The sequence below is a fragment of the Muntiacus reevesi genome, chromosome 18, assembly GCF_963930625.1.
Source record: "Muntiacus reevesi chromosome 18, mMunRee1.1, whole genome shotgun sequence".
Classification (NCBI taxonomy): Eukaryota; Metazoa; Chordata; class Mammalia; order Artiodactyla; family Cervidae; genus Muntiacus; species Muntiacus reevesi.
This window is the reverse complement of record NC_089266.1, coordinates 18,594,424-18,620,566: the sequence shown is the minus strand read 5'-3', so window position 1 is coordinate 18,620,566 and position 26,143 is coordinate 18,594,424. Positions and strand designations below refer to the sequence as shown.

The window sequence follows — 26,143 nt, the reverse complement described above, 5'->3', positions numbered from 1 at the left end:
GGGGTGGAGAAGCTAAGTGACCTTAGTTGGTGAGTCCCTCAACAGCCCCGTGTCTCCATTTATCGAACAGACATCCTACTTCTTAGGAAGCGAGGTGTCCATGAAGCAGTACCACGTGTCAGCCCCCAGTCAAGAGGGGGCATCTCTATGTCCCCTAGCAATGGCAGGGGACATCTCTATCACTCAAGGCAAAAAAACCTCCTCAGCTGTTCAAGGCTGCAGGGGATGGAGGGGCAGCAGCTAAAACCACTTTCGAGTCTCCCCTAGTGAAGAGGGAGCCCCAGGGGACTGGGGGGGCTGAGCTAACACCCCAGAGTCAGCAGCCCAGCCCCATTCTGGCTGCTGAGGATGAAGGGAAGGAGTTGGGGTGGGGGCTTCCTGAAGACTGACCCTGGCCGCGCCAGGCACTGCCTACCCAGTCCACGATGAGAACCTTGCCCACATTCAACTTCTGCTGCAGGAGCTTGGTTGTGATAGCTACTGAATTGAAGAAGCAGAATCCCCTGCGGGGTGGGAGAGAAGGCAAGGTGTCAGCCTTATTGGATGTTGGCTCCAGGAGCCACAGATACATACACAGTGTCAGCTCTACCGAGAGGGAGAGGGGATGAAGGCAGTGGGTCCAGGGCAGGGCTGAGGTGGCGCTCACATGGCTGTGGATTCCTCCGCATGGTGTCCTGGGGGCCGGATGATGGCAAATCCATTCTGAAGAGGTATGGACAGAGGAACAGAGACGAGAGGCAGACAGGCGGGCAAGGTGGCCACGGATCGGGGTAGACACAGAAGAGAAGCATAAGCCACGAAAACAACATGTGAGAAACATCAGTCACACAACCTTTAGGAGTGTGCACAGCCGAGGGCCACATGGGTCAGCAGCGACCTTCTGTGGCCTCAAGACCCACAAGAGCACCAGACGTTAGTGCCTCGCGGTTGTCTCTCTCTACCCCTCACCCCCAGCCCGCCTGGAGCTGTCACCTCCTCCTCATACCTGCACCTGAGAGGTGAGATTGCAGAGGATGGTGCCCGACTGGTGCAAAAGCTGAGGCTACCCCATCCCCTGCTGCTCCGGCAGCAGGACCAAGTCGCTCCCTCCACACCGGCCAGCCCGCACACACTCACCTTGAGCTCCCCTGCGGCCACCTTGAATGCCAGCTCCACCAGGCAGCCCACCGCCATGCGCACGGCACTGGAGGAGTGCATCTCGTTCCACACAGTGTCGCTGTCCACCTGCAGGGGCAGGAGAGTGGGCTTCAGTGCCCTCTGCAGGGGGAGGGCGAGAAGGGGGTGCAACCGTGGTGGGGGGAAGGGAGGGGCTGGAGCTGGGAGCACCGCCCGCCCAACCCCACGGGCGGGTGCCCTACTCACCCCAATGCCCCCACAAGGCAGCATGGCGTACATCTTCTGGCTGATGGGGCCTGCAAGGAAGAGGGACAGAGCTACGTTAGAAGGCGCCATCACTGCCAGGGCCGCAGGTGGGCATGTGCAGTGGGCAGAGAGCTCAGTCACAGAGAAAGTCACAGACCCCAGCAGAGAACACGCCACTGCCGCCCACGCCAGGTGGGAGACAACCGTCCCCCGTCCTGAGGGGCGATCCTTCCCCAGGGGCAGGTGGCGGGGAGAAAGGGGCCTGACAGGTGAGGCAGAAGGGCACAGCCCATCGCCAGGCCTCCTCCCGCCCTCCTGCACGCACCCCACCCACATGCTGTAGTCTGTGTGAATGGCGCCCTCTGGAGGCATGTGATGTGGCGACCACGCCCCTGGAGACCCACCTGCCTACCAGGTAATGGTCTTCCAGACAGCCCTGTTCCCATCCGGGCAGCAGACCCAGCCTGGCCCACCACCCCTCCCCGCTGGCCGCTCAGCTCACCGAGCAGCTTCTTGCTGTCCAGCTTCTGCCGGTTGAGGGGGCTGGTACCATAGAGCAGGGTGTGGTACTCGGAGTGCACCGTCTGGATCTCATCCAGCGTGGCTTTACGACCCCGGATTCGCTGTCGGGAGATGGGGGAGCAAGAGGTGGGGCTGGTGATTAGGCTGGCACTGCAGGCCCAGCACCTCTCCCCACCCCACAGTCCGTGGGCACATGGAGCCACCCTCTAGCCTCAGAAGATCCAAAGGTGGTTGTGGTTTTTTTTTTTTTCAATCAATGGGACATTGCTATTTTTATTTTTGGCCATGCCATGCAGCACACAGCACACAGTTTCCCAAGCAGGGATGGATCCCGGGTCCCCTGCAGTGGAAGCGCCGAATCCTATCCAGTGGCCCTCCGGGGAAGGCCCAGGATATTCAAAGTGTTTTGAGAAAGTATGCCCTCCTCCTCCAGGGACCGCAGCCCAGGACCCTCCCCCTTTCAGCTGGGGACCATGGGGGCACCAGACCACAAAGGATGGAACTGGGAAGCACATGGGGGCCTGGCCCTGAAGTCAGGGGTTGAAAAGAGAATGAGGAAAAGACACAGACAGAGGCATCCTCGACAGGAGAAACACGAGGATTTTCGCTGGAAGCTGGAAGGTGGGGGGGACCCCCTTACCTCACACTTGCTGAGCAGGCCTGTCTCCTGCAGCCGGGACCAGATGCTCTGGATCCGGCCAGCGTGCTCGGGGTGCACGTGTGTGTTCCCACACATGCACTGGTGCTTCAACATGAACGTGTCGTAGACCACACCTGGGCCGGAGACACACCTTTCAGCCAGCACAGCTTCGGGCCGGGCTGTGCCAGCCTCAGCGGAGCTCACCGAGCTCTTCCTGGCCCACCCTGGTCGCAGTCCCTCCTCGTGGTCACTCCAGCTGCCCTCCCACATGCCTGCTCCTCTTCTCTTCCTGAAATTCCTTTCCCCTGTCACCGTCTATTAGCAGTCTCCCTGCTCCTCAAGTCTCCACCAGGCTACCTGACACCACCATCCGTTTTAACCTCACAGCACCTCCTACTTCCCTCTGTCCCCCGTCAGAGCCTCTGTGTGCTGCCCCCCACCCCCACACCCCATTGGTGAGTGGGGACCATCCTCAACTAGGGTCCGTCAAGGGGACCATCCGTGCCCCTACAGAGCCCAGCACTGGGCGGTTTCATGTGCAAGAGCCTTCTGCAATGGACTGAGGCCTCACTCTTAACCTCAAAGGGAGGGGAAAGAGCTAGAGGAGCACGGCCTCGCTGAGACAGCAGGTTCCCTGCACCCACGCCTCCAGGTCAGAGGCAGCGAGGAAGCAAAATCAGTGGTCCCTCGGGGTGGGGCAGGGGGGCCCTGAGAAAGATGCTGCCCTCAGAGTACATGGACATTCACCCCCACCTGCCCAGTGAAGCAGAGACCGCCACCACGACCACAGGTGGCTGTGCACACAGGGAGACAGCCAAGGCCTGTTTTCCCTTCCTTCTGGGTGCTCTATTTCATCCCTTCACAATGCCCAAGACCGGATGCCATGTCATGCACAGCATGCCACCCCCCCACTCCCCACAACACACACAATGGAAAGACGGCTCATGGAGGAAGGACTCACCTGTGGTGAAGAGGTGCTTGGTGGGCTGGTCTGGGGGGCTCTTCATGCCCCCAGGGGCAGCAGGTGAGGACTGGGTGCGGCCCAGGGCCTGGTGGGGCACAGTGGCCAGGCTGAGGGGTGCCTGGTACACCTGCAGCGGCTGCAGCTGCTGGGTGTCTGCAAATGCCTGGGAAGGAGAGAGCAGGAGGGAGCCTGGGTGAGGCTGAGGCTGCAACGAAAGTGAGGACAGGTGCCCTGGGGCCTCCCAGGGGGGCCTGAATCCAGCCCTTCTCTTCCAGATCTCCTCCTTCCTCCAGCCCCTCCCTCCAGGGACAGGAGACACTCCAGTCTTAGCCATCTCCATCTTCATCTCCATCCCCGAGGAGATGGGGAGGGATGAGGGGGACGAGATGAGTCATGCTACCGGAGTAACATTGAGGTAAGCGGCTGGGAGGGACGGGGGCGTGGGAGGGGGTGGGATGAGTCAGGCCCCGAGGGCTCAGCTGTGTCCGCCATGAATGGAGTGTGCGCTCGCTAGGCGCCAGGGCAGACTGTAGTAACAGCGGGGGCGGGTGTGTACACACGCACGCACGCAGAGACCGACGCACAACCGGCCCTACGTAGGCAGAAACGCAGATATACACAGACCACGTGCATCCAAGTGTGCGTGCGCGCACGCACACACACACACAGAAGCAGACAGGCGGGGGCAGTCACAGTCAGAGGGAGGGGCTGGCAGACGGGGCAGAGAAAGCTCTAAGACTGACACCAGTTCTCTCCCGTCCACAGCCCCTTGTCTCTTTCCTGCTCCCCTGGGCACAGCCTGGAAACTGCAGACTTCGGAGAAGGAAGGGCAAGGCAGAAAGAAGAGGCGGGAAGACAGATGGGTGGTGATCAAGGGCCGGGGCGCAAGGGGCCACCTTTTTGTAACCAGCACTGGACTCCTCCAAGTCGGGCCCCTCTTCAGCACCGCTCTCGCGCTCCTCGTCCTTGACCTGGATGCAGTCCTCCTCCTCCTCCTCCTCTTCCTCCTCCTCCTCTTCCTCCTCTTCCAGGTCTTCCTGGGTGCTCTCACTCTCCGTGGAGCCTTCTCGGGGTATGGTCAGGGCTCCCTCCCCCAGCAAGGACTCCTGCTGCTCCGTCAGCTCCTCCTCTGTCTCCTCGGGGTGGGTGGTGGGCTGCCGTGGCAGCTCCCCTGTCTTGGTAAGGATCTGGAAGCAGAGCCAGGAGGCCCATCAGCTGGGAGGGGGGCGCATCCATGCAGCCCAAGGCCCCAGAGAGTCTATTCCTGCCCTCCTCTCTCCCTAGCGGCTGCCCAGCCCATACAGAGCTTTGATGTGGACAGAAAAAGGCAAGGTGGGGACTTCCCTGGTGCTCCAGTGGTTAAGAATCCACCTGCCAATATGGAGGACCACAGGTTCAATCCCTGGTCCTGGAACTAAAATCCCACATGTTTCAGAGGCAAACTAAGTCCTCGCACCATAACTATGGAGCCCGCACTCTAGAGTCCATGCCCCACAACAAGAGAAACCACCGCAGTGATAAGCCTGTGCACTGCAACTAGAGAAAGCCTGCAGCCAAAAATAAGTAAATAAAATGTTTTAAAATAAATAAATATCCTCCCCCCCCAAAAATACAATACATTCTCTTAAAAAAAGGCAAGGTGACTCCTCTGATGCAGCAGGGAGTGGCGAGGAGGTCAGAGGCGCCTCCCTCTCCGCCAGCCTGGCACGCTATGTCCTGCCGCTAGCAGAGCCCTGGATGTCGGCTTCTCCCGGCTCACCTTGCCCAGCCAGCCCAGCCCCCTTGTGTCCTGCCCCCAGCACAGCCCAGGATGTCGGCTTCTCCCGGCTCACCTTGCCCAGCTGCAGCTGTTGCTGCTTCTGCTTCTCCAGGAACTGCTGGTGCTGCTGCTGCATGACCAGCTGCTGCAGGGCCTGGGGGCTCTGGGGCAGCGGCGAGGACTGGGTGCGGCTCAGGGGCCGGTGCCGCGGGAGCTTGCCCACTGTCCGCATGCTGGTGGCCACGCGCTCACCCGTCACCAGCGGGGACTGCCCGTGGAGCGGCACTGTGAGGTGGGGGAAGACGAGCAAGCATTACTGTTAGGGTACCAGGCTCCCCACTGCCACCCCAGACTCTCCTCCTTCCGGAACAGCGCCACCTACCGCCTGGGGCGGGGCAGGGGGTATAACCTGGGAGGGGCCTGGAGCACCTCTGCCCTGACCTGAGCCCTATTCTTCCTCCTCCCTACACCTTAACAGTCTTTTTTTTTTTTTTTAGGACACCTTAACAGTCTTGCTGCTCAGAGCCACCACCTCCAGCAAGCCTTCCTGGATTCACGGTTCCCTTCCTTTAATTCATTTAGTCAAACTTTTATGGTAAAGAATCTGCATGCAGTGCAGAGACCCAGGTTCGATCCCTAGGTTAGAGAAGGGAATGGCAACCCACTCCAGTATTCTTGCCTGGGAGAATGCCATGGACAGAGGAGCCTGGCAGGCTACACTCCATGGGGCCGAAGAGTCGGAAATGACTGAGTGACTAACACACACACAATACATACTCCCTTTAATTCACTACGACTACACAGATTTGGGCCCTCCATGTGCATGAACAATGACTAGTTCTCCCCAGGTGTTAGACCTCCCTGATCATGGACATGGATCCCACTCAGCTGAGAAGCCTAGGGGCCAAGATCATGAGACTTTTAAGCAGAACCTCTTCTGATGCCGCCAGATCCTTACGGGCTGTCTGTCTACAGCTGTGCTGTCCATTCCCATAGCTGCCAGTCACACATGACCACTGAGCACTTGCAACATGGCCTGTCTAAACTAAGATGTGTTCTAAGTATGAAATACCCACCAGGTTTAAAAGACAGTATGAAAAACGAAATAAAATATTTCACTGCTAACTCTTTACATTCATCATATGTTCCAATAATAGCATCCTAAATAGATTGAGTTAGGTATATGTTATTAATTTCACCAATTTCTTTTTGCATTTTTTAATGTGGCTACTAGAAAAAACACTTTAAAGTGCATGTGCCATTTGTATTATATTTCTACAGGATAGCACTGTAGGAGTGCCGGAACAGGAGCTCCATTAGGATGGTAGAAGTCAAGTACAGCGCCTGGCTGGCTGCAGAGACTCAATAGCATCTGTAGAATGCGGAAAAAATCAATGATGCCATTGAGGGGAGCTGTGACACGTCTGGTGAGTATCCCTGGCTACTTCTCCCTGACAAGTGGTCCCTCCAGCTGAGCCCTCAGGATGGGGTCTGGCCACGCCCCCTCACACAGCTGCCTGCCACTCACCAGCAATGAGGGTGCTCTGCTGCCGGGCTTGTTCCAGCAGCAGCACATGCTGCAGCAGTGAGGCATGCCCGTGGGGGCTCGAGTCGCCCTCCAGTGCCACACCCAGCAGGCAGCCAGGGATGGAGGATGTGCTCATGAACTTGCCGGTCAGTGCACCGCCCTGCCGCAGGGACTGGAGGGCCTGCCTCTCGGCCTCCTGCTGTGTCGACAGCTTCGGGGAGGCCTGGGGCGGGACGGGAGATGGCGCTGAGAGAAGGGTTTATACTGCCCTCAAAGGTCTGCCAACATTGAACCAGCATCCCTCACCTACGCCCTGCCCCCTCCACCCCCAACTTTGGGGAGGACCTTCTGATCTCCCTCAGGACCTTGGCAGGACAAAAGCGCCAGCTGGGGGCATCCAGGACCAAAGACCTCAACACCAGAGGGGACGTGCCCCATACTCACGGTGAGGTGCGAGTTGGTGACAGTGACCGTGGCCTGCAGCCCTAGGGAGATGTTGGGCAGAGAGGGAGACGTGTAGAGGCTGAACTGGTTGGGGGAGGTGTCCGGAGGGAGGGCCCGGTGCTGGGGGAGCATCTGGGGAGCAGTTGGGAGAGACAGGCGTGAGAGCAGGCAAAGGACAGCCACCTGGGGCCAGGGTCAAGGCTGAGGGCTCCGAATGGCACCCCACTTCCTGCACCAAGCCCCACCTGGGGGAACTGAGAGGTCAGAGCCATGCAGAGGCCCACGGGACACATCCCACTTCAGGGCAACAGGTCCCCCCAGTCTGTCCATGCGGGGCAGAAAGGCCCCTGCTGGGCACTCTCAGCCAGACAGACCACACGGGACAGGAAGCCACTCTGGCCCACCCGCCCAGTCCCTGGTGGGCCTGTACCTCGGTGGGGATGTTGGGAACCGAGCCCGTAAAGCCATTCTCCGCGATGGTGCTGTGGGAGCTGTTGGGAGAGCTGGGGCCAGAGCCTGGCGCGCTGTTACACACGGCGGACACTGCGGGAGAGGTGGCTGTCACCTGGGCTTGCTCGGAGCAGCCCCCCTCCCCAACTCCCCAGTCCTCAGAACAGGGACAAGAGACAAGCCCTTACCCCCAGGTCCGGCACCTGTGATCTCAACAGCTCTCTTCTTAAAGGTGCTAATGACAGTCCCATCCTTGCGACGCAAGAGGGGACTGCTTCTCCGCTCGGCCACCTTCTGCTTTAGCCTCGAACGTACTTTTAAGTTGGGTTCGGAGGCTGGGGAGAAGGCAGCCGGGGCTCAGACACATTCACACAAGCGGACACACCTACAGCCTGGTCCTTCCACATTCCCACCTCTGCCTAACCCCGCCCCCCAAAAACTCACCTGTTTTGCGGAGGGGGAAGTCATCGCGGCTGTCGTAGGGCCCAAGTAAAGGCAGTTTATAGGAGGGAGGCGTCCCAGGAGGGCCGCTCTGGGGAGGGGAACTCTGGTCCAAAGAAGCATGGTGGGTTCCCCTGGGGTGGAGGGAAGGAAAGGAGACATGTCTAGGGGATCACCCAGGCTTTGGAGTGGAGGGAGGAGATGGAGACAGGTCTAGGGTATCACCCAGCCAGCTGGACCCGCAACTGAACAATCTACGTTTATGAAACATCCACTGTCTATGGTCATACGAAATGGATCTTGGGGAGGGCAGCCAGGAGAGAAACCAGGAGTGGGGGTCCCATCGCCTAGGAGAGATTGCAGGGTCCCTACATGACTTCAGCCCAGGAGCCCCATGCCGGCCCGCAGCCAGGCAGCCCTTGAGCCAGGCACCTCTGCAACCTATGCCTGTTAAGGGTCGTACCAGCATTTGGGATGCTGTGGGAGGGAATGGTTGAGGCCGCCTGGTGTGGGCTCCTTTGACTTCGACAGGAGGAATTCCTGGAGCCGTAGCTTCACCTCGGTGCTGGCGATGGCACCTGTGGGACAGGGCACGGCTGACCCGGGAGCTAGGGGCCAGGAGCCCACAGCTAGGGGAGGGGCAGGAATCCCAGCTGCGACCCCCCACCTAGAGGCTCCCCAGCCTCACTCTCTTTGCTCTTCTCCTTGTTTCGAAGGATGAGCAGCTGCTGCTCGAGCCGCTGCTTCTCCAGCTCCTCCTGCCGCTGCTGCTCCCGCTGCCGCTGCTGCTCCAGCTCCTGCTGCCTCTTGGCTGCCAGCATCTCCTGCTGCTGCTGCAGGGGCAGTGGGGAGGCAGGGTGAGCCGAGTCCAGGGCAAGGCTCAGAGGTCTGGATGCCCTGGCCCCCGTGCTCACCTTGAGGTGCTTCTGCAGCTGGACTTCATGCTGCCGGGTCAGGTGGTCATGCTGTTTCTGGAACTCAGCGAACAGGAGCTGCTTCTGCAGCTGCTGCTGCTGCTTGAGTGCCAGGAGCTCCTGCTGCAGTTGCTGCTCCCGAAGCGCGGGGTCCACGGGGCCTGCCAGAGCCCCCCGCAGCTCCACGGGGCTGGGGCTGCCTCCTCCCCCGCCCCCCATGGAGCTGGGCATGGCTCCCGGCAGCACCGGCTTCACCTCTACTGCGGAGAGAAGAACCAGGAAGGGATCAGCAGGCCATCCGAACTGGGCCCTGGCTTCCATGCCTGGGGCCCAGAAAGCTACTAGGCAGGACTACTAGACCCCAAGAGAATGGGGGATGGGGGTGGGAGGAGTCAAATCCCTCTGCTCCGTGAATACAGCCTTCTGCCTTCATTAAATGAGACTGAAGCCATGAACTTCACTACAAAAATGGCATAAACAAAGCAGGGTACCTGGAAGATCATGAGTATTTAACAAAGACGACCACTGGACATTTTATGTGAATTATTTGGTGTGTGCGTGTGCTAAGTCACTTCAGTCGTGTCCGACTCTTTGCGACCCCTTGGGCTGTAGAGACAGCCCATGGGATTCTCCAGGCAAGAATACTAGAGTGGGTTGCCATGTCCTCCTCCAGGGGATCTTCCTGAATTACTTTCATGATAAGGAAACAGATTTTAGAGAGGTTCAAGTAACATGCCCAAAGACAGACAGCCCAGGAGATCAATGAACCAAGATGTGAATCCAAATCCTATGCTTTTAACCACCATCCTTCCTGTGCTTCCTCCCCCACCTCTCAACACCACACCGTCCCTGCCAAGAAGCCTATAGTACAGGAGAAACCAAGGCATCGACGTTGGTTCTAGAACTGATGGGGCTGGCAGTCAGGGGCCTCAGTAAGCCTAGGAGAGGTCTGTGGACATCCCCATGGACAATGGACAGTCTATCCATTCTCCTGTTCCCTGCCTCACGCTCAGCTAGGGCAGATGGGGTGGCAGGGTGAGGCTATGGGAACAGGGGGTGGGGTGGGAGCAGGAGGCTGCAAGGGAAGGGGGTGCAGGGCAGCACCAAACCAGGGACTGGAGGGGGCTGGGAGTCAGACTCGCTTCCTTTGCTGGATTATCTCCTTTCAACAGTTTTATTGTAATTACCCTGAAAATGCCGCTATATATAGAGTGAGCCAAACAGCAGCTGTGCCTGGGGGGAGGGGGAAGGAGAGAGGGAGAATGGGCGGGCAGGCACAGGGAGGAGGTGGGAGGAGGAGACAGGAAAGGAAAGGGAATCAGACAGGAAGAAGGGTAATGGCCCGGGTGCGGGGGGCTGGAGCCTAGGCAGAGATCTCAGAACTCCAGTCCCAGGGAGAACCCGCTGGGAAGAGAAGAGGAGTGGAGGGACCTGCTGGGCCCCCAGACCTTGGGTCCAGGCCCCCACGTGGACAATGGGCCAAGGGGTCCCAGGGTCTGGCAACAGATTCCAGTGGACTTATGGGAAAAGATGGGTCTCGACCTCTTGATCCCGGTACACTGGACTCTGTACACTCAATGTCACCACTCCCCACCACTGCCCTGTGGTTGCCAGGGCAACTGGGCAAACACCACGCCAGCAGGGAGCCCCAAACCCAGCCCACACCCCACAAAGCCTCCTGACGCCTGCAGGAAAGGGAAGGCAGGCTACCCACTGCCTGGGAAGGAGGAAGTGAGAGAGGCAGAGCCAAGCCGTCTTGTTCTTTTCCATTTCTTTCTCCAAAGACAGCCCTCACTTTCCCCACTCCAGTCCAGGGAGGTCCCAGGGAGCTGGGAAGACTTTCCAGTGGCAAGGAGGCTCACACCAACCCAGGCCTGGAGACGGAAAGATCCTACCCCATCCTGATGGCAGCCAGAGTCCCCTGCCGTCGAAAACAGGCCCAGGCCTCTACCACCATCCCGTATCAGGAGTGGAGAGGGAACCGGGAGGGGGGTGAAGGGCTGAGCTAATAAGGAAGGCTCCCACACCCTCTGCGGTCTATGAGCCTGGCTCTCTCCAGGCAGCCTGAATGAATATCATCAAGGCAGGGGTAAGGCCTGCTGAAGGCCAAGGTCATGCTATCCTCATGGCTGAACGTGGCCCCCAGGACCCACTGGAGGTGGAAGAGGGAAGGGAGTCTGAGCCCAGGATCTCCCTCACTCCCCACCAGCCCTTCTTCCCCCAGCACAGTCGGGCACATTCCTCTGTGGTTTGCCCGCCAGCCACACTGACGACTCTGCGGCCACAAGGCCAGAGCCACATCTGCAGGAGTGGCCAGATATGGCCAGGAGGGTGGGGTTACACACACACACACACACACACACACACACACACACACACACTCGCTCACTTTCCCTCCCAACCCATGTCCTGCCCCAGCACCAGGAGGAAAGACCCTGGGAAACTACAGAGGCCCTTTCTGGAGGTGGATGGCCCTGTCCAGGGTGGAAAAGCAGGGTGGCAGCAAGGAGCCAGCAGCCAGCCTTGGGTGTCCCCAGCCCTGGAAATACCCAGCAGAGCCCCAGGCTGGCTGGAGAGTTATCTGTTCCTCAGCAAGGCTGGCTTGGCCTGTGGCGCTCTGATCGCTCGGCCAAGAAGTGGACAGGCTTCAACCTGCTGCTCCCGGCAGCTCCAGGGCTGTGGGAGCCGGATGCCAGCCCGCCCGTCCAGGGAAGGGCAAGGGTCCAAGCGCTCCTGGCTCCCAGCAGATAACCCTGCTTGGGCGGGAACTGCCGCCAGCAGTGCTGGCTTCCCCTGACGGAGCCCTGCAGAGAAGGCACGGGCTCAGCCGAGGGGACTCTCCCACCGGGGCCCTTGCGCGGCCACCGCCGCCACAGCAGCAGTGGAGATGCTGGGTCCTGCGCTGCTGTCGCGGCTGCGGCCCCACTGGTATGCAGGTGGTGGGGCGGCCAGCGGGCTCCACTGCGCAGTCTTGTTCCCACACAAGCAGGAAGCACAGGCGACCGGGGAATATTAATCTGCAGGCCCTGTGGGGCCCAAACAGGATGCAGCACCCCCTGGGTCTGCCAGGTAGTAACTCAGCTCCATCCAAGATGGACGGTGCCGAGATTGGACAGCTGGAGTCAGGGAAAGGGTCGGCGGTGGGGTAGCGGGGACACAGAGCCCCCCAGATGTAGTTTTCCGGGCACAAAACTTAGAGAGTGTCACCCTTCGAGGATCTGCGCCCTCGGCCAGTTTGGCACGAGCAGAGCAGGTGGTAGTGGCGGCCATGAGAACCAGCACCTGGAAGGGGAAATGGGTGATGTCATGATAAGAAGCAGCTCTCGACCGCCTCCTGGTGGACGGAGAAGGACGGGAGGACTTCTGGAAAGGGAAGAAAGGAGATGCAAGGACTACTGGTCCCTAAGAGGGCAGGCTGGGGACCCTGGCTAGCCAAGGCCAGGGAAGGGATCACGTGGGAGGGCACAGTCCCCTATCCCATGCCTCTGCCTGACAGAGTTGCAGGAAGTCGAAAGGAAGTCAGCAACTGGCTCAGGGACCTCCTGCAAAGGGAGACAGAAGGGACCAGGTCTGCCCTGCTCCATACTCCACCCCTTCCGGGAGCTCTGACCTTGCCTCCTGGGAGCCACAGCTATAGGAACAAGCAGTAACAGTATCCTGTCCCCCAGCTTTCGGCAGGACTAACCAACGCTGTCTCCCTGGAGAAGCCCCAGCCCAGGTAGCTAGGTGGGCAGCCGTCAGGGTGTGGCCCTGCACACACCAGGCTCCAGCTAAGAGGGAGCTCCTGCCCTGCTCATGGGGACAGCTGGGCAGGGCCAGTGACACTTCAGGGGACACTTCCTTCCCATCTCGCTGGGCTTCCGGTCTCTCCGTGAACCCCATCAGCCCATCAGCCCAGTGGGGGCTCCCACAGCAGATTCTCTGGGCGGTACAACCAGGGAAAGCCTGGCTCCTGGCGCGTCAGAGGGGCGGGGGAGATGACGCAGGCGCTGACAGGGTAACCTCTGGGAGGACTGCCAGCACAGGCTCAGGCTAAAACAGTGCCCGGGCAAAGGGACACCGCCCCCAGGCAGACAAGGGATTCTAGGACACGAGGGGCGGGTTTCAGCAGCACCTTGGGGAAAAGGGTTCAAAATAAAAAACAGATGGAGCTGCCCAAGGGCAAGGGCAAGCCTGCCTCCTTCTCTGAACAGACCACAGGCTATGCCCCAGCTCCCAGCCTTCTCTTGGAGAAGTCACCAACTCCAGTGTGCCTCTGACCCAAACTCTAGCAGCAGGAAAATGGTACCTTGAGTTCCCCCTGGAGAAAAGTCCTGGGGCACACCACAGTGTGTGGACCCACTCAGCAGACAAGAAGCATAACACTTGACTCTAAAAAGACCCTGCTCCTGGAAGCCCCCAGCCACAGAAAGCTAGCGAGAGGAGGAGAGTCAGGGCACAAAGAACATGAGTGAAGAGCGCGGTAAACAGTTTGCAATGTCTACACACCCCCAACAGTAAGAGGGAAGGGACTTCCCTGATGGTCTGGTGGTTAAGACTTGGTACTTCCGACGCAGGGGGGATGGGTTCGATCCCTGGTTGGGGGACCTAAAATACCACAGGCTGTGTGCCGCGGCCATATAAATAAATTAAACCTCCAAAAAAGAGGGGAGAGGGAGAAAAGGAATTCTGTTTCAGCTGGCTCGTAACACGTAACACAGATGAGAAGACCAAGCCTCCGAGGCGGCTCTGCAGGAGACCCCTCCAAGGAAGCAGCAGGGCCTCAAACCCAGGTGTACTGACTCCCGGCTCAAGCGGGTTCACGAACCCCAATGCCGGGCATCCCAGGCCCTGGAGAACTGGCCCCTCTGGACAGTAATGGGGCTGGCAACCCACCCTGGAGGGTACTGCCTTCCACCAGCACCCAGGCCCCCAAGAGCTCCCTCAGCAGGCCAGGGAGTCAGCAACTTCCTTAAACATCCGGTGACCTTGTTCTGTCCCTCTGGAAAATGGGGAAAGGCTCTCATCCCTTTCCTGGCCTGGAGGGATTTTGGAAGAAGGCAGGGAACAGCATTTCATACTCCTCCCCGTGACGCCGATGACCCCTCCCCACCGAGGACGGTTTCCCATGATCTATTTCTGTGCTCTTACGTGACTAGCAAGGCCAATTTAGGTTCAACAGGTTCTACCACAATGCAGACAGTATTTCCACATGTGCGAGCTGGGGATGACTCTCACCTAGCAATTTTCCCAACTCCTCCTGCAACGTAAGCCAACACACATCACATAATGGTGAGGAGTGAGGGCTCTGGGGTAAGAGACGCCAGGGTTCAAACTGGGCTCTTTCTGGGGCAAGACACTGAGCCCCCTCCCTGCACTCCAGGCGGGCATCTGTGAAATGGGAGGAAGCACCCACCTCCCAGAGCTGCCGGGGCTCCAGAGAGATAAGACATGCAGTGGAACTTGGCACAGAGCCTGGGAAAATCTCAGGAGGTACTGGTGGAGGCTATTAATGGCTCCTGACATTTTTGGTGTGTCCTGGACCACTTCGGCGGTCTAGCAGGGCCCATGGACCACTTCTCAGAATGTTTCTAAAGCGAATGAAATAAAATACTCGGGATTCCATGGGGACACGTTCATAGACGGCCTGAATTCTAAGGGAGTCAGGCTCAGACCTCTGCCGGGATGAAGCCTTAGCTCTCTCATGTCAGGCTGTCCCAAGGTCACTCTGTGGTCCTGTCCCAATCAAATCCCTTCCGGTGGGCCCTGCACAACACAAGCTGGCATGGCTGAAAACTGAATCCCAGAGCTGGAGGAGGCACCCCTTGGGAGGAGCCTTCTCCCAACGGCAGCATGTCTCTCCTGCCTCCTTGCCTTGCTACCTCCAAGAAGGACCACACTGTCCTCTGAGGCTCACCCCCCAGGAGTAGGGTCCCTCCATCCCTTCAAAGCATTTCTTAACTCAGATGAACACAAGTTCTGGTCCATGCTCTTGGGCAACCAGCTTCCAACAGTGGGAAAGCCTATAAAGGCATCTAACTTTTCTGTGCCTGCTGCAGACAACACTCCTCTCCCCAGTACCATTCTACATCCTCCTGAGGCCAGGACTCAGGGGACCCTAAGCCCCCTCTAGTCAGAAGCAACATGAAACCTAGAGGGGTGGGATGTGGTAGGAGGTGGGAGGGAGGTTCAAAAGGGAGGGAATATATGTATATCTATGGCTGACTCATGTTGACATATGGAAGAAAACAACATTGTAAAGCAATTATCCTCCAATTAAAAATAAATAGTTTTTAAAAAGCAACATGAAAGTGATTTCAAAGACTCTTAGAATGTCACTGAAGGAAGGGCCAGCAGGATCCACAACTCAACTCCCCCAGTTGACAGAGGAGTAAAGTAAAGCCAGAGACGGAAGAAATTCATCCAAGGTCACCCGGAAAGGAGGAGGCAGGGCTTAATCCTGGGTCTTCTGGTTCTCTCTTGTTGCTGTTGTTTAGTTGCTGAGTCGTGTCTCTTTTGTGACCCCATAGACTATAGCCACCAGGCTCCTCTGTCCATGCGATTTCCCAGTTAGGAATACTAGAGTGAGTTGCCATTTCCTTCTCCAGGGGATCTTCCTGACCCAGGGATCAAAGCCACTTCTCCTGCATTGGCAGGTGGATTCTTCACCACTGAGCCATCAGGGAAGCCCGGCTCTCTCTTGCTTTCCACCAAAAACCAAGAGAAATCTAGAAAGTTGTTCCTAAATTTAATGAGATGGAGCAGAGAGCTAGACTCTGTATGAGGGTCCAGGGATCTAGACAGGGCACATGGCTGGCCCCCAGAACACCAGAGCCAGGAGTGCACGGGAAATGGGGACCAAGTGAAAAGAATCCCAGAAACCTTGAGGTAGACTGTGCTTCTCGAGGGCAGCAAAGTCTTAAGCATAAGGGATGCAGAGCCCTGGATGTTTATTGTTCAGTCGCTCAGTCGTGGCTGACTCTTTGCAACCCCATGGACTGCAGCATGTTAGGCTTTCTTGTCCTTCACTATCTCCCGGAGTTTGCTCAACCTCAGGTCCATTGAGTCCATGATGCCATCCAACCATCTTATCTTCTGTCACCCTCTTCTCCTCCTGCCCTCCATCTTTCCCAGCATCAGGGACTTTTCCAATGAGTCGGCTCTTTGCATCAGGTGGCCAAAGTATTGGAGCTTCAGCATCAGTCCTTTCAATGAATATTCAGGGTTGGTTCCCTTTAGGATTGACTAGAGCCCTGGCGGAAGGCACAAATCATCTCTCACTAGCGAAGACGGAAGGAGTCACTGGTCTTGGGCTGCTCCCTAGAGGAGAAGTAGATTCACTTCTCTCGGCCCAGCCATTTTCAGGAACCACTTGGGCACTACCCTGGAGGCAATTAAAAGGCACGCTACAGACTGAATTCAGAGTCTGCAGCTGCTGCTGGGACTGCTTGCTCCACACCTGGGGCGGCCAGCAGGGGCCCCGGGCCAGGAGCTCTGCCCGTCCTCCGCAGGCACAGCCCGGCCCCGAGCATCCAGCAGGGCGCACTGTGCCCCTGGCCACTTGCCAGAATCCCCAACCCCACTGGCGTTTAGACAGCTGCTCCCCAGGGTCTCAAGATGCCCTCTGTCTCCAGACTGCCAGGCTGCTGGGGGCTGGATTTGACTCTGACCAGGGCAAAAGCCTCCATCCCTCTGTTGTAAGCCCTTCTCCCAGGAGTCCCAAAGCTCATCGAGGCCTTCTAGGCAGACAGGCGACACCCACTGGCAGGCTTGCTAGGCCCCACAACTCCTGTCCGCAGGACCCCTGTCCACAAAGCCCTTACGCCAAGCATGGTCTGAGCCTACCTACTCACATCGGAATCATCTGAGATGTGTTAAAAATGCTGGTTCCTGGGCCGCCCAGTGGCATCGGAAACTTAGGGTTGGGGGGAGTGGTACGGTTTGGAAATCTGCATCTTAACATATCCGCTTGGTAATTCTGTGGCAACTGGAAGTTTGAGAACTACTTTCTCACTGTCCCCCGGCTGGCGACACTCATTTCTGCTGCCAAGCTGACAGTTGTTACAGCTGTGTGCGTGGACACAGTTAATTTGATTTCCTGTCTGGCAGCTGTGCACCAGGGAAGGGACAGCTGAGGGTCTCAGAAACAAGAGGAGGGGACGAGGTAGGAGGGGATGGGGGCGGGGGAGACTGTCTGAATGGGACAGTGTGTTCAACTTTGCTCCTGAGTCCGTTTCTCTCCCTTGGGTTGAAATCCTTACACGGAAGAAAACAGCTGATCCAGTGGCCCCCAAGATTTAGAGAAGAGTCTCCTCTCAGAAACCTTGGGAGTCCCCAAGGCCAGACTGGTCTCTTTTGTCGAGGAGCACAAACTTTGGGAGCACAGAGACAGGCCTACCACATCCGGTGGTTCAGGTTGTGATTGTACAAGGGCCCCCAACTGAAGGGCCAAGTTGGGGGCTGAAATCTCATCCATGCTCCAAGCACACTAAGCCATCCACTCTGGTATGATTATAAAGTCACCTGGAAGAAAGGCTGCCTTTTTAAAATTTGCACAGGGAAGCTCTTGTATAGGTTGGCGGTGGCCCTACACAAAAACCCGAGCCCAAAGCCCAAAGTCACTTACTCTGTGACCTTCGGCAAGTTCCATAACCTCTCAGATCTTTCTCAACTGTAAAACGTAACTATTAATACCTTTCCAAAGGAAACAGGTAAGGAAAGCACCGATACCCATCATTTAGTACATTATAATATTAATTTCCTTCCCACCTAGTTTCGCCCTTTCGATCTTCCCACACCCCGACACCTACACACCCACCTACCTAGCCAAGTTTGGAATGGTATGAAGAATGTGAACAAGAATGTCCAGGGGAGAGGACTATCCAGGGGGTGGTCCAGTGGCTAAGTATCCGAGCTCCCAATGCAGGGGGCCTGGGTTCCATCTCTGGTTGGGGAAAAAGACCCCACATGCTGCAACTAAGAGTTCACATGCTCTAAGACCTGGTACAGTCAAATAGATAAATAAATCTGTTTTAAAAAAAGAGTATCTAGGGGAAACCCCAATACCAAACACAAACCCCACAGCACTTCCCAACATCCACAGCATCCCTTCCCAGCATAAGCGGAATTCACACCCTCCCTCACTAGGGAAAGAGAACTCCTCCTCCATGCCTGCTTTTAACATCCTGCACGTTGCCCAAGCAGCAGTTCTGCCCAATCCAGGCCAGAGGGAAATCCAAGGCCCAACAGAAGGAAGGCAGGGGAACCCCCAGCACCGCGTCCCTGGGAATCCCACACCCAGAGTTCAATCTCCTGGGCTTCCTGAGCCGAGACCAAGCCTGGATGAGAAGGGTGCCCATTGTGGGCTGGGGTGGGGGAGTCAGGCAGAGACCCCATCCATCAGGGAAGCCCTGACGGCACTAGCAGAAGCTGTGGTTTGTCCCCCTCCTTCAACAGGAACAGTGGAGAGCATCCCACATCCTTCGTGGGTTCACCTGCCAAGACTCTGCCTCACCCACGGGGGCAACTTACCATCTCCATCTACTCGCCCAGAGGGCCAAGCCCAAGAATAGAGCCCAAGGATCCTGCTGTCAACCAACTCTGGATGCCAGCCCCCTCAAGGAACATTCATTCACCCATGTGCCAGGCACCGTGCTAAGAGTGCACAAGACAGTCCAGAGAGCCAAGGACACCCCTCAAGTAGGGTTCCGAAGATTTGCTGCTGGAGTGGGCGAAGAGCTCAGGGCAGACACCCAGCCTGGAAAGCCCCCTTTCCTCAAACCCTAGGGCTGGGGAGGCCTGGCGACACACTGCCCACGAAGTACTCCTGGACACCTGCTTTTTTAGCCACAGGCTTTTGCATCCTGTCTGGAGACTGATCAAAAGATGAGGAGAGGGGGTGGGGTGGGGAGGGAGGATGGGATAGTGGGGGGGAACACCAGGCTGCCTGGGCCCTCATGGCCGTGTTTATCCGGGGTGGATTTTTTTTTAACCCAAAGGTTAAAGCGTTTCTATTTGAAACATCTATTTACATTCCAGAGTCCAAAAAAAAAACAAGGCAGCCGAGATCCAGGCCTATATCTGTCCCCAGCCGCGTCACAGACACAGCATCAGAGCTGCACCGGGGGAACATTCTTAGCCCTCTCCCCGAGCCGCTGAGGTGACTCACGCCTCCCTCCTGCCAGCATGGACCACGCCACCGCTCAGAAGGCTAGGCAGTGTGTGTGTGTCGGTTTCGGGGGGTGGGGGGGGCCCACAGGGATCTAGAGAGCCGGACTGGCTGCAGGGGCCGGGGGGGTCTATGCAGAGATGGGGAGCCTTTAGGAAAGGGATGGGGGCAGCAGGGATCCAGCCTGCAAGGATTCTGGGGTCCAACTTGAAAGAAGAGAGAACATGCTAAGGAGGAAACTTCAGGTCAACGGCCAACTGCTTCTGGAAGGCAAGGACAGTGGGGACAGGGTAGATGGGTGAACTGATATGGCGTCTGCCAAATGGGGTAGAGCCGCCCCCCAAGCAGAGATGCTCTGCACAGTCAGCCCTTTGCTCTCCAAGAGACCACCTTGACTCCCAGGAGCTTCAAGGTAGAAGTCAGCAAATAGGGTCTTTAGCTAGAGCTGTGGGCTCGACTGGACCAAGGCTAGACTGGCCCCCCGTGTTTGCACCCCTCCCAGGGGACTATGCACAGACTCTGCACCGCTGGCCCCAGGGTTCCAGTCCCATCCCAGAGGCCTGCAAAGCAGGCACCCTCAGGGCTGGTCCCCAGGGTTATGCCACGACCTTAGGAGACCGCATGGGCATCCCTGCCCAGGCAGATGGCTGGCCTTGTTTGAAGGGTTTTCCAATCTTCCCCAAACCTTCATCCTCTGACACATCCCAGTCCAGCTGCAACCTTATCCCTGGACAGCTTAGAGCCAAGTCACGGGTGCCTGTGCAGGCACATGGCTCCCACCTTCCGATCCAGAGCCTGGGACCCACACCCACCTACCCAGAGGCAAAGACTCCCTGTACATACACACACAGACACCCACACCAAAGTGCCAAGCCACTGCCAGGAGGGGCCAAGCGGGCATGGGTCCAGCAGGCCCCTCCCTAGAGGAAGCATCTGGTGGTGCCGGCCTGGTGGGGAGGCTGTGCCAGCAAGGCCTGATGCTGCCAACAGGTTCCTGGGAGGGAGAGAGGGAGTGGCTCGGCCCTGAGGGATCCCACCCCCAGCCAAGAGTCCCTGCTGAGAAAGGGGCAGGGTTAGGGAGTCCTCAAGCCCTATGAGCCTGAGTAACATTCCTTCATCCTCATGTGTTGATAATAAACCAAGGCCTGGGGGAAGGAAAGATATGGGGGGTTGGGGTGGTCAAGGGAGCCAAGGCCCCCAACATCCCAGCTGCCAGCCTCTGCCTAACTCAACCAGAACTGGACAAGCCTCCTTCCCAGGTGTCTGATTCCCAGGACACTCCCACCTGTGGACCAGCAGGAATCACTGCAATGGACCCTCTGACCCAAAGAACCCACCAGAGGAGTTGGCAGGGTGGTGGGGGGGAAGCCTTTATTCTTATAGACACTCCGGCTCTAGTTTCTTCTCTCGTCCACACCTCGGAAGCAGACGGCCTGGAGGCAGGTCACTGACCCACTTCCTCCCCTCTTGACCATGGTGCCAACTAGGCCAGGATAGTCTAGTAATCCACAGCCCCCAGCAGTGGATGCAGACCCTGCCAACAGCCAAAGAGATGCTGCGCAGTGCAGCTGGAGGGCGTGGTGAGAGGGCAGGTCTGGGAGAGCAGGGAAGCCCACCTCAGAGAGCACACCTCCCCTGACTGCACATATTCTCAACAAAGACCTCCAGGAAGATCGAGGCAGGTCCCCACCTGGGTGAGACCTGGAGCCAGACGCCCAGCTGCAGAGACGAGGATGCCCAATGGCAGAGGGCAGGCGAGGACACGGAGGCACTTACCTGTCACAGGGATGCCGTGCAGAGGGGTCCGGGGCAGGATTTCCAAGGCTGGTTCCCGGCCTGGCATCCCATCTGCTGAGAAACAGGATTCCGTCTCATAGATGGTCTGCAGCATCTCCACCAGCCCCTGAGCCTTGGGCACTAGCAGCATGCCCGGGAGGGGCCGCCCGAGGCGGGGAGTCAGCCACAGGGAAGGTGGTCGGGCGGGGCCCTCGCGGCTGCTCGGGGGCTCCCTCAAGCCACGGCTGCTGGGACCAGCGCGATGGGGAGGTGCTTCATCCGGCCTGGGCACTCCTGGCGGCAGGAGGAGCCAGGAGCCCCAGAGCTACAGGTCCAGCACCCCTCTAGAGGGGCATCCGACCACAGGCCTCTCCAGAGCTCCCAGGAGTGGGGTCTGGCTGAGCACTCAGGGGACAGGAAGGGGAGCTGGACAGGCAGGCGGGCTCTCTGTGTTCCCTCCCAGCCCTGGGTGACAGCTCTGGGCCCGGCTCCCTGCTCCTCCTTCCCGAATGAGCCACCGGCAGCTGGCAGGAGACTGAAATAGCAGTTGGGGGAGGGCCCTGTCTATAAATAGGTGGAGCATGCTCAGGGAGCCGCCGGCCGGCTGCCAGGAGCCCGGGCCTGGCGGAGGCCCCATGGGGGGGGAGGGGGAGGCGCGTTCCACCCCAGGAGGAAGCGCCAGGGCGGGGGATGGGAACCGGGAAGAGCCTACACTCAGGGCCAAGGCCACAGAGCCGGGTGGCCAGAGGCTGTGCTGGGGCAGGGCTCGGGCTGGAATAGCCACACATCTGGGAGCAGCTCTGGGACTGCTCTTGGCAGGCAAGGGGCTAGAGCCCCAAAACCCCGACTCCGTCCTCTACGTTCCCTTGCACCATCCAAAGCAGATAAAGCAACGGGAAGGGTCTGAGATAGGTGGGCAGACAGGGCCACCAGGCCAAACCATGCATCTACCCGGGAGTCCCTCTAACAGCCAATGGGAGCTGATTTACCCTCTGCCCTCTTTCAGACCTGGGAGGTGCCTCCCCGCCCCCCTCGACCAGCAAGGAGACCCCTGAGCACAGCTAAATGGTGGCCCCCTCCTACCTATTGGGGTGTCACTTCCAGAGGCTGCTCAGCTTCCTTCCAGGGGGCAGGGAGACCCTTCAGGGACAGGCCTCACCCCACGCAGAGAAGGGAACCTGGGAGCACCTGCCTGGGCTCAGAGCACAGGCAGCTCTTCCCGAGGCGAGAACAATGCTAAGTAGCACATAGATCGCCTCGTTTATTCTGCACGATGACCTCGGGAGAGAGGTGCAGATGGGGAAACAGAGGCACAGAGAGATGAAGTCACTCAGGTCATACAGACGCTTGAATGGTAGGGCTGGGACATCTGAAGTTCACGTCTGAGCTCTAACCACCACAGCCCCTGCTTCCTGCATGGCGGGCACATGAAGCTGCCCCAGGGTTTCCAGTAACAGGTACAATGACTCCCCACCAGGACCCAGGTAGGAGGAGATCTGGGGTTGCAGCCCCTGTAAGAAGAGTTGAGGGGCTGCCAGTGTCCAGCCCTTCCCTATCAGCCCCAGGCCTGGCAGAGCAGGGCCCGCTCCTGAGGCCCTGCTGGGACCTGAGGCTGGTGTGCCATGAGGACCGGTGATACCCCCCACCTACACATCCCACTGCTGGCCCATCGCTCCTCCTGAGGTTGTGCCTCCCACTGATACAGAGATCCCACTTGGCCCCCGACCTCAGTGGAGCCTTTTAATAGCCCGGTTATTCCTGGGTCTGTGTCCCCCTCCCCCTTCCTGATGTCACAGCTGCTATTTTGGAGCCCCCTCCTGGCCCCTCCTTGCCCCCAACTCTAGGCATGGAGCCAGGGACACCTGTCCTCTCTCTGGACTGGATGACCTCACCCTCCTGTCGGGAGCCCAGAAGGAGCTGGCCAACCAAGGACACAAGAGATGTGGCTCCTGCCAGCTGGGGACAGCAAAGGGGCCTCCCGCCCTCAGGTAGGGAGATCACATGGATGGGGAAGAGGCAGAGGTGGGCTGTCCCAGGCGCTAGGCTGACTGGTAAGAAGGGTATGAGGGAAGCTGGAGGTTAACAGGAGCTAAAGAAAGCTCTGGGCCTCAGCTTCTTAGTCAGGACAGACTCCAGAAAACTGGTGATGGAGCAGTGCTCCCCACAGGGGTCTGGAGTTGGTGGACACTTCAGAGTAGGTCTGGGGACTCCATTCAGCACCCTGTGCCCCAAACTCATCCTGGCCAACCAGGCTCCCCAGAGAGCAAGGCGAGGGAAGGTCAAGGTCTCCTCAGCAGGGTGACAGGCAGCAGTCTCAAGGGAGCCCAGAAAGCTGGGGGCAGCAGCCCGTCCCAGCCAAGACTCCACCCACCCACGCTGAAAGCAACCAGAAGGGCTGGCTAGCCCTGTCCTGGCTCTCTCTCCGCCTGCCCCAGGCAGAGGAGAGTATGGTAGAGGAACCCTGTTCTGGAAGAGAGGAAATCATCAGTTACAATGACTCAAAAGGCAGGGCCCCCAGAACGTGGAGCAGTCAGAACCCTAAGGAAACACAGCTCCCTGTTTAGGGAAGCTGGGAGCCCCCGGGAGGCTGGGCACCCAGAGGTGGCCAGAGCCAGGGGTTCAGGGCAGTTCCCAGCACTGCTATGACTTTCAGCAACAGCCTGAAGTGGGAAGTAAAGTGTCAGATACAGCCAGACGATCCTCAGCGTAGTTCCCAGAATCCCCCAGGGCAACAAGAGAGGAGGCCTGGGATGGGGACAAGTGGTGTCTTTTTCTTTTGAGGTTCAAGTGATGCAACACCTTCCTAACGTCTAACCTCAATCCTTCCTGCTTTACAGCTCCTCTCCTTGGGGTTCATGTCTCTTCTCCATGCCCCCTCCCCAGCTCTCCCATGCATGTCACCCCACTGATCCTACAGAGCACCCACCAAGAATGGGTCACAGTAGCCTCATGAAAAGCAGGTACCACCCCCTCCAGAACCACCACGACCTCATTTGCTCCCTCCCTCCCTCAAAGGCTGGGCTCAGACCTCCTAACCCTTGAAATGTGGAGAAGGAGAACCTAAAGTGGCTCCTTGAGCTCATGAAGGCTCCCATCTTCTGGGCCCAAAAGGCTTGGGTGGGGCCCTCACTGTAAGGAAGAAAGCAAAATCTGCTTTGTGAAGAGTATAAAAGCCGAGGGCTGGTGGGGGGGGTTACCCCGGATGGAGCACAGGATGCAAGCTGCCATGGGGCCCTGGAGGCAGGCCTGCCTGCCCTCCCGTTCTCCCCTGCCCTCGGCGTCCAGTCATGCTGGAGCCTGTCAGCATGGCCCAGGAGCCGTCATGTGCCAGGTCCCATGCTGGGTGCTGCTGAACCCTCTCATTTGAGACCCAGCCCAGGGAAAATGTTAACACCTACTGTGGCATCTTCCACATCCCCTCGGGGTTGACCCTGACTCCTCGGACCATTCCATGCTAAGCCTTCAATCCCTTTGGAATGGTGGGACAGGGGAGGGTGGCGCTGATCTCAGTCCACAACGAGTTCAGAGGCATGCCAGGGGGCATCGAAGTGGAGAAGGGACACCAGAGTCCACTTCCCAGACCCCCGCCCCATGACGCCTCTGACCCACTTTCTCCTCCTTCCCCGGGGTTGGGGGGGGGGGGGGGGAAGAGGCTGAGCCTGAGGCTGGGAGGCAGGACGCCGAGGTTCCTGGCTCCACCCCACGCCTATGCCCCAGTTTCTCTGGTCACCCAGAAAGGAGGGGGCAGTCGGGAAAGGGAAGGAGAGAAAGTGTGCAGCGAGCTGGGAGGTGCTGGGCAGGCAGGTGTTGTCATGAAGCTTGTCTCCTTCCCACGCTGGGGCTAAGGAACCCGGCCGCCTCCTCCTGGGGCCCTGTCGCCATCTAGACTGGCTCAAGGGGCGTGCCTTCTCCGTGCCCACGCCTCTTGGCCACAGCACGGGGGACGGGGCAGTGAAGGACCAGAGTGGGCCCAGGCCCCAGGGTAGCTCCTCCAGGTTGGCAGGGGGCACATCCTGTCAGTCCTTCACACCCACTGATGGCAGCAGGAATGAAAATGACGCCGCACTCCTCAAGCCTCCCGGTGCCTAAAGAGAAGCCAGATACCAGGCAGTGGCCTCCTCAGGGAAGCGGGCAGCCCCATCAATGGCCTCTGCTTGTCCTCCCAGGACTGCAAAAGAGGCAAATCAGGTCAGATGCTGGCATCCGTCCTAGCCCAGAGGGAACTGGATCAGCCCCCACTCCTCGGGGAGGACTGGGGAGCCCCAGAAGTAAATCTCTCAAGATCTCCACCTGCCACCCCTCACCCGGAAGATGCTCTCTCACTAACTTGTCCACTGTGGGGGCAGGGATGGATCATCTCCTACTTTTCTTTTCCAAACAGGAAAGCTCCTGCCCTGAAACAAAAGGAGAGAAACTGCCCCTCACCCAGGCCTGCCCTTCTGAGCCCTGAGGGGGAGAGGGGTGAGTCTTCAGGGACTTGGGAGAGGGTGAGGGGTGCTCAGAGACCCAGGGGACTAACCACTCTCCTCCTCCCCACCTTTAGCCCCAGGGCTGCGGCCTCATGCTCTTCCTAAGCTCCCTGCGAGGGACACGCAGCTACAATTCGTGGTTTCATTGGACTTCCGTGGAGTTCAGGCAAGCAGTTTCCAGGCTTCGGCCAGGTGCCCGGCACCCGTAGCCTCAGTCCAGATGCCACCCTGTGCTCTGGGAATGGCAGATGCTGGGCCCATCGATGGGGCATGCTGTGCAGAAGTTGGCCCTCTCCCCCGGTCAGAGCAGCTGGAACTCCACAACGGGGAGAGGCAGGCCTGGAGCTCCAGAAAAACTCGGTAGGAAGGGCCTCGGGACGCTGCCCTTGAACAATGATCCCAGTCTGAGCCTGGCAACAGTCCTAAAACCTGCTTTCCAATCTCTGGCCCCCTGTCCTTTTCCCTCCTTGCTGAACGCGAGCAGACGGCATCTCCCCCTGCTGGGGGGAGCGAGAAAGCCAGCCAGGAGGCGCGGTCAATTCAATGGGCCCCTCCTGGCCAGGCTCAGGGTTGATGGACCCCTCCAGCCGCTGCCAGCTCTGGGTCAAGCGACTACAAGGAGGATTCAGCCCACCTGCATCTGGAAAGACAACCCACTGACCTGATCGGCCGAGGGTGATCATCTTAGCCTTTCACTGTAAGGTACTGAAACCTCAAAGCTGGAAAA

At 58.5% G+C, this 26,143-nt stretch overlaps 1 protein-coding gene across 8 annotated transcripts in view; it reads right to left on the bottom strand.

Annotated features, from left to right (window-relative positions):
* Nucleotides 1-26,143, bottom strand: part of HDAC5 (histone deacetylase 5) — a 36,553-nt gene that overhangs the window by 2,931 nt on the left and 7,479 nt on the right. For 2 of the 8 annotated variants that reach the window (XM_065910250.1, XM_065910251.1), the window contains exons 3-19: nucleotides 20,948-21,022; nucleotides 8,799-9,284; nucleotides 8,574-8,688; nucleotides 8,114-8,244; nucleotides 7,858-8,004; nucleotides 7,650-7,762; nucleotides 7,220-7,351; nucleotides 6,776-6,998; nucleotides 5,321-5,532; nucleotides 4,385-4,675; nucleotides 3,486-3,651; nucleotides 2,525-2,658; nucleotides 1,865-1,985; nucleotides 1,363-1,412; nucleotides 1,117-1,224; nucleotides 647-702; nucleotides 416-503 (exon numbers count right to left, since the gene is read on the bottom strand). In XM_065910250.1, coding sequence (XP_065766322.1) covers nucleotides 416-503; nucleotides 647-702; nucleotides 1,117-1,224; nucleotides 1,363-1,412; nucleotides 1,865-1,985; nucleotides 2,525-2,658; nucleotides 3,486-3,651; nucleotides 4,385-4,675; nucleotides 5,321-5,532; nucleotides 6,776-6,998; nucleotides 7,220-7,351; nucleotides 7,650-7,762; nucleotides 7,858-8,004; nucleotides 8,114-8,244; nucleotides 8,574-8,688; nucleotides 8,799-9,284; nucleotides 20,948-21,022 — 2,648 coding nt within the window. Of the gene's footprint in view, nucleotides 1-415; nucleotides 504-646; nucleotides 703-1,116; nucleotides 1,225-1,362; nucleotides 1,413-1,864; nucleotides 1,986-2,524; nucleotides 2,659-3,485; nucleotides 3,652-4,384; nucleotides 4,676-5,320; nucleotides 5,533-6,775; nucleotides 6,999-7,219; nucleotides 7,352-7,649; nucleotides 7,763-7,857; nucleotides 8,005-8,113; nucleotides 8,245-8,573; nucleotides 8,689-8,798; nucleotides 9,285-20,947; nucleotides 21,446-26,143 lie in introns of those variants that run through there. The other 6 variants (XM_065910254.1, XM_065910256.1, XM_065910255.1 and 3 more) reach the window with 6 other exon arrangements.